General features: G+C 50.0%; 1 protein-coding gene and 1 long non-coding RNA gene across 2 annotated transcripts in view; both read right to left on the bottom strand.

Annotated features, from left to right (window-relative positions):
• Positions 1-11,645: 11,645 nt before the first annotated feature.
• The window catches only part of LOC137097436 (uncharacterized), a 65,210-nt gene continuing 62,545 nt past the window's right edge, over positions 11,646-14,310 (bottom strand). Inside the window, exons 5-9 of the mRNA XM_067470550.1 lie at positions 12,559-12,731; positions 12,328-12,450; positions 12,130-12,235; positions 11,819-11,997; positions 11,646-11,652 (exon numbers count right to left, since the gene is read on the bottom strand). Coding sequence (XP_067326651.1) covers positions 11,646-11,652; positions 11,819-11,997; positions 12,130-12,235; positions 12,328-12,450; positions 12,559-12,731 — 588 coding nt within the window. The remainder of the gene's footprint in view (positions 11,653-11,818; positions 11,998-12,129; positions 12,236-12,327; positions 12,451-12,558; positions 12,732-14,310) is intronic.
• LOC137097268 (uncharacterized) lies at positions 13,218-13,772 on the bottom strand. Its single transcript, XR_010910100.1, has 3 exons — positions 13,704-13,772; positions 13,525-13,597; positions 13,218-13,236 (listed from the first exon to the last, which is right to left on the bottom strand). It is a non-coding gene; the product is annotated as an uncharacterized lncRNA (long non-coding RNA).

The following is a 14,310-nucleotide window of genomic DNA, read 5'->3' as shown; positions in this document are numbered from 1 at the left end:
TACTTTAAAATTACCCTTTTTCATTTATTCTAAGATAATAACAACAACAACAATAATAATAATTTTATTTTTATACCCCACCTCCATCTCCCCTAAGGGAATGGGGCGGCTTACAAGGGACAAGCCCAGAGAGCACAAAGTTAAAACCATAACACAATAAGATGCCATCGAAATAAAACCAAATAAAAACATATGACAATAAAGCATAACATAAAAACAGTACCATACAGAACGATAAAAGTGCTGAGTTCAGAGGGCTCTGGGTTTGTGCAAATTCCTAGACAGAGCTAAGGGAAAGTGCATAATTCAGAAAGACAGGGCTGGGAGGATAATGTTCATGGGCATTAAAATGTCAGGATTGTAGAGCGGAGGGCCATGTTAAAGTGCAGAACTTAGGTAACATTGGGCCAATTTTTTGGAACTGCCTAGTCACACTATTCCTCCTTGTAAACATCTCTACAAATGGGGTGCATCTTTATATACATAAATTTCTTTGTATATATGAATAAAGCTTTTTTTCTCCGTTGCTGTTACTGAAATTGGTGTGCATCTTACAATCGATGCTATTTTAGAATCAAAACAGAGGGGTTTTGGTGGCAGCCGGGTCTTACATAGCCTCAGGATGGTAGGTAGGGTTATCACCAAAACATTTTAGATTGTAGCAGATTCGAAACAGTGAATTGTGTGATTCACGGAGACCACGGAGAAGATATATATATATTGTAATGTAATGTAATGTTCGTTTGTGGTATTAACAGAACTCAAAAACCAGTGGACGAATTGCCGCCAAATTTGACTACAAGACACCTACTAACCCAAGGAGTGACCATCACTGTTGTAGTTGCTAGGATTTATAGTTTACTTACAATCAAAGAGCATTCTGAACTCCACCAATGATGGAATTGAACCAAATGTGGCACACAGGACTCCCATGACCAACAGAAAACACTAGAAGGGTTTGGTGGACACTGACCTTGAGTTTGGGAGTTATAGTACACCTACATCTAGAGAGCACTGTGGAATCAAACAATAATGGACCAAACTTGGTACGGATATTCCATATGCCCAAATGTGAACACAGATGGAGTTTGGGGAAAATAGACCTTAAATTTGGGAGTTGTAGTTACCTGGATTTATAGTTCACCTACAATCAAAGAGCATGCTGAACCCCACTAACGACAGAATTGGGGCAAACTTCCCACAAAGAACCCCCATGATCAAAAGAAAATTCTTAAGGCCATCCAGTAAAACTCCCTTCACCAGGGCAAGAAAATGTAATCAAAGTCCATCTGACAAAGAGCCATCCAGCCATAGATATTATAGATAGATATGATTCACACACACACATATATATAGTATCACATATATATTGAAGGGAACCCCTAAAGAAGGACAATGATATGTTGCCTGTTCCAGAGTAGGCAAACCAGACAATCTCCACATCAACACTGACAAAAAACAAGAAATACTGTTTACCCACAAACATAAAGACATTGCATATATTAGAAACCATTGCATATATTTTCCAGATCACCAGACTGGGCCACAGCAACACGTGGCAGAGGACAGCTTATATATATATATATATATATATATATATATATATATATATATACACACACACACACACACACACACACACACACCTATAGCTTGTGTGTGTGTGTGTGTGTGTGTGTGTATCTGGAGCTACACTTAAAAAAGGTATACAAATTAAACTTTAGAACAGACCTATAGAACCTGTCTTGTTCATAACTTGGAGACTGCCTTTATTAAGGCAGACACAGTGCTGTCAAATTGTATTAATGAGACGACGTAGACACAGCCTGAGTTGGTCATGGCGTGCCTAAGAAGCCAATTGTTTTCCCGAAAAGGGGATGAATTTTATGTTGAAAATGAAACTAAATTCAGAGTCTTGAGGTTCACTGCTGTTTCCTCTTCTTAATTTGCCCAAATACCTTCAGAGTTTTTTTGTTTTTCAGTATTACTTGAGGAAGGGAGAGGATCAACTGGGCGACTCAATTGAAGCTGCGGAGATTTTCTGGAGCATACGGGCTTGAGTCAAACGGCTGAGCTGGGGGTGGATGCTTGTGTGGAGGGACTTTGGGGCTATGGAGTGTGGGCTACTGCTGGTTCTTGCACAAGGGAGGTCATGGGGATGGAGGCCATTTCCAATTCATCTGGACTTCCATCCTTGGGAAACTGCAATTCCCACAACGAAGCTATGTCTTCTTTTGATTAGGGGTGGGATTGGGGGTCTTCAATAACAAAGAGAAACAGGCAGCTGGGATTCAATGTGCTGAGCTTTGGCTTCTTTCACTTTCCTTCCTGGAATAAACACTGGCACTGCAGCACATGGCAAGGGCCCCCTGGAGGGCAAGAGGAGGAACTGACTCACTCACCTGGGGAAAGGCACCTGAACACCAGGGAACCCTGGGAGATGTAGTTTGACAGGCCTTCTGCCTTCTTTGCCCAAAAGTGCCAGAAACAGAGAGGCAGCATGGTGAATTGGTTCAAGCTCTGGACTCAGGATTAGTTTGATCACACGCCAACATTCGTGGTCCAGTGCGATGGAATCCCTGGGAGTTGTCATTTAGTTTGCAAAGCATTTCACTTTCTCAGCATTCTTTGACACAGAAGGCTGCAGACCTTGCAAAACTGCAACTCCCAGAATTCCATAGCATTGAGCCATGACATTTGCAGAGCAGATACACCCTTAAGAGAGAGGAATGTATTTTGTTTGTAAGGACTAAAGGTTCATCTACACTGTAGAATTAATGCAGTTTGACACCACTTTGATTGCCACGGTTCAATGCTATGGAATCCAGAGATCGATAAAGTGGAGAGGCACCAGAACGTTTTGACACTGTAGGTATTCTAAAATACCACCCAGTTTTTAGACTTATTATTATTATTATTATTATTATTATTATTATTTCTAACCGGCTTTATCCGTCTAAAAAAAACTGCATTCATTTTACAGTGTAGATGCATTCTTCAAATCCTTGAATGATTATTGACAGTGCAAACAATTCATAAAATAGTTGCGTTTAAGTGTTACTTTTTTACATTAGAGCTATTGAAAGTAATGTATGTTTGTTAACATAGTCACTTGAGCTGCAGCATGCGCTGGAGCTTGACCCGCGCCATCTTTCTTCTGCATTATTTGACAGTACAATACAATAAAAGGCCACCTGGACTCCTCCATATATATCTCCATAAGTTAAAAGACTGTCTTTTACTTCAATAGTGAGTTAATTCTATAGCACAGATGCACTTTAAGACTCAGGCCCCATCTGCACTGACCCTGTCAGCTAAACTACAACTCCCAGGATTCCACAGCCTTGAGGCAAAGTAGTTCACATGGGCTCAAAGGGCATTTGTTCTATAGTGTGGTGTCACCCTAAGACTAGGAAAGCTACATATTCATTGCTTTGTTTTTTTGGGGCATTTGCTCAAAGAGACTGGTATCAGCCGACTCCTTTCATCCAGTGCGTTCTTCCCTGGGATGTTTAGTTTGGCTCTGAAAAGAACTTGCGTGTGCACGTGCGATACACCTCCCACAGCCAACCCAAGAAGTACACTCACACAAGGTATGGGATGAACAATGGCCACAACTCATTTATTGATAACAGGAACAAGGGTTGGCAGCTAAGCATGGGTCCTGGATCATGATCGGGCAGCCCAATACTGCCCGATCCCACACACTCACCAGGGGCCGCTGGCACAATACCAGGCAAACGCAACCCGGCACCCCCTGGGACCACCGGGCATCCCCCCCTACCGCTAGGGGGGGATACCAAACCAGATCCAGGGCCCATGCCCCACGCCAACAAGGAGTTGTGACAAGGAGCATAACACAAACAAGTAACTGTTAACAGGCAACCATGAAAAGGAAACAGAACCCAAGTAAACTTCCAATAAAAGCATTAACTACATGCAGGGTGGGTGGGATGGACCAGCTGTTGCAGGTCAAGTGCCTGCTGAGGAGCCCAGGGCAGCCTTATGAAGGCTGCCCCTGAGGAGGGAGAGGCCAGCTCAGGCCTCATCTGCGGTGGGCGTGGTCAGTTGGCTATTGGCCCTTTGACCTGCTGGCAGGAAACCTTCCCACCATCAGAAGGGGGCTTTTGGGAGGAAGAAGCTCCCTCAGGCGAGAATGGCGGTGGGGAACACCCAGCACCGCAACTTCTTTGGCCCGGTAAGTCTGGCCATGCCTTAATCTGCAAACAATCGTTGACCCTTTGGGTGGCCCTTCCTTCTCTGGACACTTCGGCCTGACCCTTTCCTTCTTGGATTGTGGTCTCCAGAAAGGGAAGCAGGATGATCCCAGGCAGAATGGGACTGTGGCTCCCCTCCATTGAGGCATGAGACTCCTACTGATGCAGCCTAGACTCGCATTGGACTTTTGCACCACAGCTTCACACCTTGGACTAAGGAGCCCCGGTGGCACAGTGAGTTAAACCCCTGTGACAGCAGGACTGAAGACCGACAGGTTGCAGTTTCGAATCCGGGGAGTGTGTGGATGATCTTGACAAGCTGGAATGTGTCCAGAGGAGGGCGACTAAAATGATCAAGGGTCTGGAGAACAAGCCCTATGAGGAGCGGCTTAGGGAACTGGGCATGTTTAGCCTGAAGAAAAGAAGGCTGAGAGGAGATATGATAGCCATGTATAAATATGTGAGAGGAAGTCACAGGGAGGAGGGAGCAAGCTTGTTTTCTGCTTCCTTGGAGACTAGGACGCGGAACAATGGCTTCAAACTACAAGAGAGGAGATTCCATCTGAACATGAGGAAGAACTTCCTGACTGTGAGAGCCGTTCAGCAGTGGAACTCTCTGCCCCCGAGTGTGGTGGAGGCGCCTTCTTTGGAAGCTTTTGAGCAGAGGCTGGATGGCCATTTGTCAGGGGTGGTTTGAATGCAATATTCCTGCTTCTTGGCAGGGGGTTGGACTGGATGGCCCATGAGGTCTCTTCCAACTCTTTGATTCTATGATTCTATGATTCTATCTGCCTCTATCAGCTCTGGTTCCTCATGCAGGGACATGAGAGAAGCCTCCCACAAGGATGATACAACATCAAAATATCTAGGTGTCCTCTGGGCAACATCCTTGCAGACGGCCAATTCTCTCACACCAGAAGCGACTTGCAGTTTCTCAAGTTACTCCTGACATGAAAAACAAACAAAGCAACCATCCAAAATTCATGATTTCTGACATAATGGGAGTAGAAAGATTTTAAAAAGAGAATCAGAACAAATGTAGCAAAATAACTGTATTCTCCGATTTTAAATATAAAAAATTGGACTCTTGTGCATTCACTTATGTTACTGCCAACATAAGAACAGGCACCTCTTTTCTTGAAATGTTCACTATCTTTAATACAAGCAGTTTCTCAAGTCGCTCCTGACACAACCAAAAAAAACCAAAAACACCTTGGACTCATTTTCCATTTGCAGACTACTAAGAACAGGGTTCGCTACTATCCACACTTTTGCATTTCCACAAGGACAAGATCCCCCCAGCGAAGCATTTTAAAACACACACAAACAGTTTTTAATGAAATTTAACAAACTTTATTGGCACAGCCATGTCATCCTGGTCACAACATGATCTCAACATCACACAGTTTAATGACACACACATTTGCACAGACTACGATCCCTTCCACACTGTTCCCATATTCCAGGATCCTATACCAAATAATCTCTTTTTCCCAGATTATCTGGAAGTGCAAATTCATATAATCCCGTTTAAAGCAGATAATCTGGGATCAGATCCTGTGGAACAGGGCAGCGTGGATCCAATTTACATCGTAGCATCGTTGTCTTCTATCACTTCTTCCTTTTAGGCCCCACCTACACTGCCATATAATCCATTTTGAATTGCATTTAATTCAAATTCTAAAACTGGATTATACGGGAGTGCAAATGAGGTCTATGGCTCCATTTAAACTGTACATTGCATGCAGTTTGAACTGGATATATATTCAGTACAGATATATATGGATGAGTCTACACTCATCATACAGTGCAGAACAACCTGCATGAAAAGGTCAGTGTTGATGGGGCCTGAGTTGTAAGTCCTGGCAGTTTACATCTCCCTCCCAAAAGGAATCCAAGGAAAGAACCCAATTAAAAAGAAATGGATACATTTATTCTACACAAAGATGTTTTAACACTATAGAGCAGACATTATAGAAATTGTTACAGAAAGTAGACAAAACAGACTATAGAATAATATTAAGTCACAATTGATGTCAGGGTTGCCCAACATGATAAGCCTGGTTACAAAGCCTATACAACACAGACCATATGCCATGGCTCCATCTACACTGTCATAAAATCCAGTTCGAACCGCAGTTAATATGTATTCAGAAACTGGATTCTATGCCAGTGTCAATGGGGCCTAGGACCTTATCTACATTATCATTTCATATAGTATGAATTCAGGCTGGATCTACACTGCCCCATATCCCAGTTTCTGGTCCCAAACTATCTGATTCTCTCAGGTTATCTGACAGTGTAGACTCATATAATCCAGTTTAAAGCAGATAATCTGGGATGAGATTTTGGGCTATAGGGCAGTGTAGATCCAGCCTACATGGGAACATTGTCATCTTCTCTCACTTCCTCTTCTTAGGACCCATCTAGGGTCCTTCTACACTTCCCTATAATCCAATAATAATTCCCTATAATCCATTCTAATTCCCTATAATATCAAGGCAGATAGTCCACATTTTCTGCTTTGAATTGGATTATCTGAATCAATCTACACTGCAAAATAATCCAGTTGAAAGCAGAGAACCTGGATTTTATAAAGCTGTGTAGAAGGGGCCCTACACTGTCATATAATCCAGGTTGAACCACAGTGAACATGCATTCTGAAAATGGATTATATGGCAGTGTATATGGGGCCTATAGCCTTACCTACACTGTCATTTCATGCAGGTAGAATTGTATAATATGGTCAGTGCAGACTCAGGCTGGATCTATCCTGCCCTACTGGATTATATGAGTCTGGCAGTACAGACTCATATAATCCGGTTCAAATCAGATAATCTGGGATCAGATCCTGGGAGAGAGGGAAATATAGATCCAGCCTCATATGCAGCTCAACCTGCGTGAAAGGGTCAGTGTGGATGGGGCCTGAGTTGCACGTTCTGGGCAGTTTGGGTCTCCCTCCTGAAAGGAATCTTAGAAAAGCGCCAGATTAAAAAGAAAAGGGTACATTTATTCTAATAAGACATTAAAGAATACAATATTAGACTACACAAATCCACAAGATGACACTACAATACACAGACTAGGGGGCCTCTCTCACTGCGCTGTCCAAGGGCGTCTCTTCCCCTCCAGCGGCTGGGCTGTGAGTCCTGGGATTTGCAGAGGAGGGAGGGGGGCCTTGGAGACCCTCCTCTGCCAGAGAGGCCTGGGCCTCCCTCCCCTGCAAGCCCCGGATCCACAGGAGGCAGCCAGAGCAGCCAAAGGGGAAGAGCAGCGCTTCCACAGGGCAGTGGGATCCTCTCCTAGACAAGAAAGACAATCAATTACATAGTAAATAACAACAAACATACACTTTAACATTTTACAAAAGAATGAGACATCCAAACACATTTATCAAAGTCCTGTCTTCCCTCTTCTTGTTCTTACAGGCGCCAGTCAGGGTCCCTCAATGTCAAGCATCCCTCGATGGTTAGGGTCCCTCGATGGCCAGGGTCCTTCGCTGATCAGGGTCCCTCAATGTCAAGCGTCCCACGATGGTAAGAGTCCCTCGCTGATCAGGGTCCCTCGATGTTCATGTCCCTCGATGGGTCACTGTCCCTTGGCGTCCTCCATCCGGGAAGGCCCTGCAAGAACCACAAGCTGTGTCAGTGACCCCTCCTCCTCCTGCTTCTCCTCCTCCATGACCCCCAGCAGCCAGGCCTCCTTCCAGGTGCGTCCAAGTGAGGTGGGGTGGGTGGAGGGCCCAAAGTGAACCCAAGGAGCATCAAGGCCCATCGGGAGACATAGCTCCAGAAGAGGGGGGATGACCACCAGTTGTCCAGGCAACTGGCAGCCACTAATGGGCCGGCCTTCCTCAGGGGCTACACTGGAAAATACAAATGCAATTCCAATGCAACCCTTGGGGAAGGGGTTTGGGGAGGGGGTTTCTTACATTTCTGGGGCTCCAGGAGCCCAAGAAATCCAAGGTAGATTGTATAGAGGGAAGTCGCACGGCGCAATTCCCAGTCCCATCTACACCGCTCTCTTACCTGGAAAGACACAGGTCTCCTGAAAGACCCATGTCTTTCCAGCAGTTAAATTACCTTGAAACAAAGCAGGGTTTTCCTGCTTTGTGAGGAATGCATTCACGTTTACGTGGGCCGTCATCTGACACCTCTCAGAAAAACGCAGGAGGGCGCACGTTTTGTGTCCTATCTGGATAGCCCTTCAAATTGTGCTTCTCAACATGTTTTGGAAGTCTGTTTGCTGAAATCCCAGTCAGCTTACTAGCTATTAGGATGATATGAGTCAAAGTCCAAGAGCGCTTCCAGGCAGCCCTTTATCCCAGGAGCATCTGCATTTTAAAAACGTGGATGCTCCTGGGGGCCTGTCTACACCCATCCCTGAAAGCGCATGCTTTCTGGGGTGGGTGTCTAGACGTTCTTCTGGGACTGGCCGAGCAGAACATCTGCAGACCCTAGCCTCCTACCCCACAGCCCCCAAACCCCTTTTAAAAGTAAAATAAACTTACTTAAATTTATTTTACTTTTAAAGGAGGTTTGGGGGATGTGGGGGAGGGAATGGCATTCCCACAGTTTTCCGGACTAATTTAGTCCAGAAAACTGTCAAAATGGTGTCTGGACTGCAATCTAGACACCGGAAGTAGTGGGTTGATCCCACGCCTTCCAAGAAGGCACGGAATAAATCCACTATCTAATAAATTCACCACAAACCAAGGTTTTCCTGGTTTGTGGCGAATTAATTGCGAGTTGACTGTAAGTTTCTCAAACTGCTCCTCCAGGTGTTTTGGGGCCCATCCAGATGGGTCCTTTATTGTGGAAAACCCTGGCTCTTCCTTCCTTCTCCTTCCTGAGTCCCTATAGAAAAACCCAGGGAGGAGAGACCCCAGGTCTCCTTCCTTAATGACCCATGTCTTTGGAGAGTGTCTTATACAACTCCAGACATTCCTGAGATAAGATCTGCATGTGGACCATGTTCTGCAGATTAATGTGCACATCTAAATGGGATGCACTGAACATTTGTCCAATCAGTGCATCCCCAAAAAGGCCAACTCCATTAGCGGTGAAACCGCCTTTCACCAAGTGGAGTGTGGTCTCTTGATTTCCCTGGACAGGTGGGGCTGTGGCCCGTGACCCTCCTCTTGATCCCTGCCCTCCTGACCCTTCTGACTGGGTGGGGACAGGGGACAAAGGGTGTGGTTGGGGGGAGGGGCTCAGGAGGAGGGAGGCCTGGCTGCACCTGGAGGGGAGGGGGAGGAGGGGCAGCACACCTGGGCTGGGCAAGGGGCGGGAGGTGCCCTTGTGGGGATGCCACCTTGGAGGGAGGGAGGAAGCGGTGGTGGCATCCCAGGCCGAGAGGGAGGGGTCAGGGTGGGGGAGTCTGGAGGTCAAAGGAGGCGGGGCCCAGCCCAAGGCTTGGAATGAAGGCCCAGGGAGCAGGTGGTGGCCCCTCCCCTTTAGGCCCCCCAATCTCCCACAGAACAGAACAGAGCTCAACAGAGGGGCCTGAGGGGGCCCAAGCAGTCTTCCTTCTCTGCTCTGCTCCAAGGGCCTCTGGTGGCAATGGGGCCCAGAGCGGGGGCGGGCCTTCTGCAAAGGGGCGGGGATTCCCTGGGCCAGGGCTGGGCAGACTCCCGCCTCCTTAACGCTACTTCCCTTTGGTGCTGCGGCACAGCTGGAGCGAAGCGGAGGTCTTCCTGTGACACACGGGGAGATCGTGGTGTTCCTGCAAAGGACAGAGAAAGGAGGACTGGGTGAAGGAGACTCCTTTCTTCTTTCCTCAATTCCTCCCTCCTTCTCTCCTTCCTCCCTTACTTGCTTACCTGTCCATCAGGCGGGTGGGCCCTTGGCGTACTCTGGGGGGTACCTTTCTCGCCCGCAGCCTGCCACCAAGCGCCGAAAAGCAGCTCGCAGCCCGTGTCGGGAGTGGAGGGCGGAGGCCCTGGCGAGGATGGCCTTGGTCTGCCAGCCAACTCTCCTGACTTCAGGGTCATGGTCGGCGAGGAGATCGGTCAGCCCTGGAAGGGAGGGAGGTCAGCAGGTGAGGGACGGCACACGGACTCCCCAGGACCCTCTCTTCCAAGGCCCAGTCCCTCTTGGGCTGACTTACAGGCCTCGTAGGTGCAGGTGTTCCTCTCAGTGCAGATGTTGCTGTTCTTGTGAAGCACGTGACCTGGAGAGAAGGAAGGCGGCAGAGAAGAGAGGGACCATCTCCCTGAACAAAGACCATTCTGGAGTTCCCTGAACCCAACACTATACTCAAGGGAGGGGGATGCCCCAGGGGAGGCTGGGGAGGGGGCTTTGCAGGCAGAAGGAAGGGAGAGAAGGGGAGGAAGAGGACCCTGGTCTTTGCTCTCCCCCCAATAAGGCTCTGGGTTCCCAGAATGAGCTCGAAGGGCCATTCTACATTGGCCCAGGGTGGAGGGAGAGGGGTCCTCTGGGGAAGAGGGCACTCCTGCTGCCCCAGAGAGTGAGCTAGAAGCCAAGAATGGGCACAAAGGGGGCCAAGCTCCCTCCCGGTCCCTTACCGAGCAACATGGCTGCTGCCTTTTTGGCCGAGGGAAGCTTGCTCTTGAAAAAAGGCAGGCAGCCATACACCTGCTCCTCCAACTCACTCCTGGAGCTGCAGTGCTGGATCTAGAGGAGAGAGAGAGATGAGGTCAAAAAAGGGGTTCCCTATGCCTGCTGGGCATAAGGCCTCCCTGACTCCCAGGCTTCAGGACCGGCACTGACCAGGCGCTTGGAGATCTTGTAAAGCAGCTCCTGCAGGCTGAAGATGTCTCCCGCCAGAACGCTGTCCTCCAGGTGCCATCGGAGGACCTCCACTGCCTCCCTGAGGGTTTCTCTCGCAGTCTTCAAAGAGGAGAAGGAGGAAGAGGGAAGGAGTCAGGCTCACTTGGAGGGCAAGTGACCCCTTCCTCCCCCCCTTGACCCCTGTTCTGAGCCCCAAGGCCTTGAGGGGCCAGTGCTGGGCCTCCCTCCCACCTTGGCCACCTCCTCGTCCTCATCCTCCACGTGAACCAGCACCGTAAGGAGGTCGTGGATGGTGTTGTGCTCCTCATGTTGATGTTCCGGGCGCCAGAGAAAACGCTGAAAGCATTCCAGGGCTGCCTTCCTGATCTTGGCCGCCTCCTGAAAAAACAAAGGAAAAGGAGACTTTCTTTCTCCCCCTTTCTTTGTGTGAAGCCCCTTCTCGGGGCTTGGGGAGAGGGGAAAGTCTACACCCCCCCCCCCAAAATGGACCAGGGGCAAAGACTCACGTGGTGGAAGAGAGGGCGGCATCCGGCAGCCAGGTGAGCCTTCGCAGGGCCCTGGTCTTCCTTGTGCAGCAGGGCCCCCAGCTGGCCAGCCAGGCCCAGGAACTCCAGCACGACGTTGATATGGGGGGATTGCAGCCCCCCAAGGACCCCGTCCAGGAGCTCCTGGAGCCTCATGGTCTGCAAAGAGAGAGAAAGGAGGGCCATGCCTAAGAGGTCCCCTGCAGAGAACGCCTAGACACAGGCCTCCCCCCTGATTGGGGAAGGGACCCCCTAGGACTTTCTGCATCGTACATTCTTCCAACGACTGCAAGAGCAAGGCCTGCTGGATCTAGACTCAGCTGACCCTCTGTGTGGTGTGTGGAGCCGGGGCTGTGCCTGACTTACTTCCCTGTAGGTCTTGCACAGAAGGAGAAGGCCCTGCCTGCTCTGATGTTGTACGGCCAGGCTGTGATGTTGGAGCCAGGCCATGAGCAGTGCCCAGGTCTTCTCCGGGGAGTGTGGGCGCTGGCCAGTGTGCAGCAGCTGAAATAGAAAAGGAGAAGTGTGAAGAGCTGGAGCCAGGAAGGGAAGCACTGCCTCTCCCCTCCTCGACTCCCCCGCCCTATCCTAAGGCCCCCTTCCAGCCCAAAACCCATTCTGACCAACCCTCCTCACCTGGATATAGAAGGCCACCACTCCGGCCGAATGCTCCAGCGGCGCTTCTGTTTCCCAAGTGGAATACAGGTGCTGGAGCAGGGAGGAGGAGGACTTGAGGAAGCTCCTGGAAGACAAAAGGGACCCCGTGAGGGAAGGCAGCCAGAGAGACCAGGCTGTGCCTTCTCCCCGAACCTCCTCCGGCCCTTGGCTCCTTACCGCAACAGGAGGGCCATTCCCTCAGGGCAGATGCTGAGGTCTTCTAGCATCTCCTTGGAGGTCTCCTTGAAAGACACCCGGGCCACCCTCTTCAGCAGCACGATGATTATCTTCGTCAGTTCTCTGCAGGAAAATGAAAGAAAAAAGTTTACTTCCCAGTGGAGGGTTTGAGTCCCCCATCTGGCCCCCCAAAAGGCCTGGGAGCCCCACTGAGCCTCCCCCCCTCCTTACTCTTGAGGAACGTAGATGCTGCTCTGGTCCCTGCTGGGCGCCTCCAACCCAGGCCTTGTGACCTCGATGTAGTTAGTCACCAAGGCGAGCAGAAGCTCCAGGAACCACCCCTGCAGGCGACTGCTGTCCTTGATGTATGTCACGATCTTCCCGATGGCCCGCGTCGCTCTTGCCTGCGGAGAGAAAGAAGGAGGGTTAAATGCCAGGAGGGCTCCTGCTGAAGGCCAGGAAAGAGGGCCCCCTCTCCTTCCCAAGCCCCCCAAAGACAGGGTGCGAGACGGGATGTCCTTACTGTGGCCGCATCAAAAGTGGGGCTCCCCTGTTCCTTGCCCTCCTTGGCCAGCCAAGGGCCCTCCTTCACCTTGGCCAGGAACAGGTCGAGCGCCGCCTCCGCGGAGCAGTAAGGTGAATTGAGAACGGCGCACATCAATTCACCACACTCCCTGTGAATGAAGAGAGGGAAGAGGGAACCAGGGTCAGGGTCAGGCTTGTCTCCAACCCCATGGGGACAGGGGAGTGGCACCCCCAGGCCCAGCTCTCTTACCTCCCATTGGACTCCAGATAGTGGTCCGTGGCCATCTTGAGATGTTTGCGGGCCACGTAATCCACAGCCGGCATAGCCTCTGCAGAGGAGGGACTGCAGAGCAGCTGGCACAGACGGTGAAGGTGTTCTTGCGCCTGTAAGGAAAGAAAGAAGGCACTCGGGAAACATGGAAAGTCTCCTGGGTCAAAAATGGAGGGAGGGGAATGTGTAGATGTGTAGGATGCCTGTTGGAAGGAATGGGGCATTGGGGTCCCAACATACCTTTCTTGTGGCTAAAGAGCAGCCTACCAGAACATCTCTAGGACACACCTACCACCTGGAAGGTCGATGCAGGAGGCCCCTCTCTGCGTCCTGAGGAAGGCGTTGGGCGATGCCTCCTCGGTGGTCGTCCCAGGCCTTGTGGGGGGAACTCTGGGCCTTACCTGCTCTAGGTCCATGGAGGACCATCTCCGAGGCTTCAGGGCCAGATCTTCCCCTTCCTCATGGCCCAGGGAGCTGGAAGAGAGGCATAAGGAGGCATAAGGAGGTGAGGCCTGGTAGGCCAGGGACTGAGGACAAGGAGGGGTGCAATGGTCATCCTTCCTGGCAAAGAGCAACACACCTGCTTGAACTGGGGAGAGGGTCCCACACCTCATCCTCCAGGCTGGGGACATCCAAAAGTGTTGCCTCTTCGGGGTCCTGTAAAAGACAATAGATAGAGAAGTGAAATAGGGGCAAAGGGGAAGGAATGGGAAGACAGCTCAGGGGAGGAAGACTAGAGTAGGAGGAAGAAGCTTAAAGGAGGGACAGGGAGAGGAAAAGAGGAGGGGGATGCAGAGGAAGGAACCCCCCTTTTTTCTGCTCCCTTCCCTTCCTTACCCTTGATGTCTTCTCAGGGGGCTCATCGACACTGCAAGGAGAGAGAGAGAACAAGGCAAGATCAGAAGGCATCCTCTCCTCTCTCCCCCCCCCCCCCAAACCCCCTAGAATAAGGTTTCAGGCTCAAGCCCCCTTGGCCTCAATTGAAGGAGGAAAGGAGGGAGGGAGGGGATTTCTGACTGCGATGTGGCCCTGAACCTGGAAGGGATGTACCTCTCATTCTCAAGGTCCTGGGCCGCCCCCTCCTGCACGAACAGCTCCGAAGGAACACCAACTTCTTTGGAGCCCTGTTGAGGGGGAAGAAGAGGGAAGTGAGGGCTGTGCTCTTTGCCAAGCCCCCCCCCCTTTCT

This window comes from Anolis sagrei, chromosome 6 (assembly GCF_037176765.1).
Source record: "Anolis sagrei isolate rAnoSag1 chromosome 6, rAnoSag1.mat, whole genome shotgun sequence".
Lineage (NCBI taxonomy): Eukaryota > Metazoa > Chordata > Lepidosauria > Squamata > Dactyloidae > Anolis > Anolis sagrei.
Note: the sequence above shows the minus strand (reverse complement) of the source record. Positions and strands in the feature narration are given on the sequence as shown.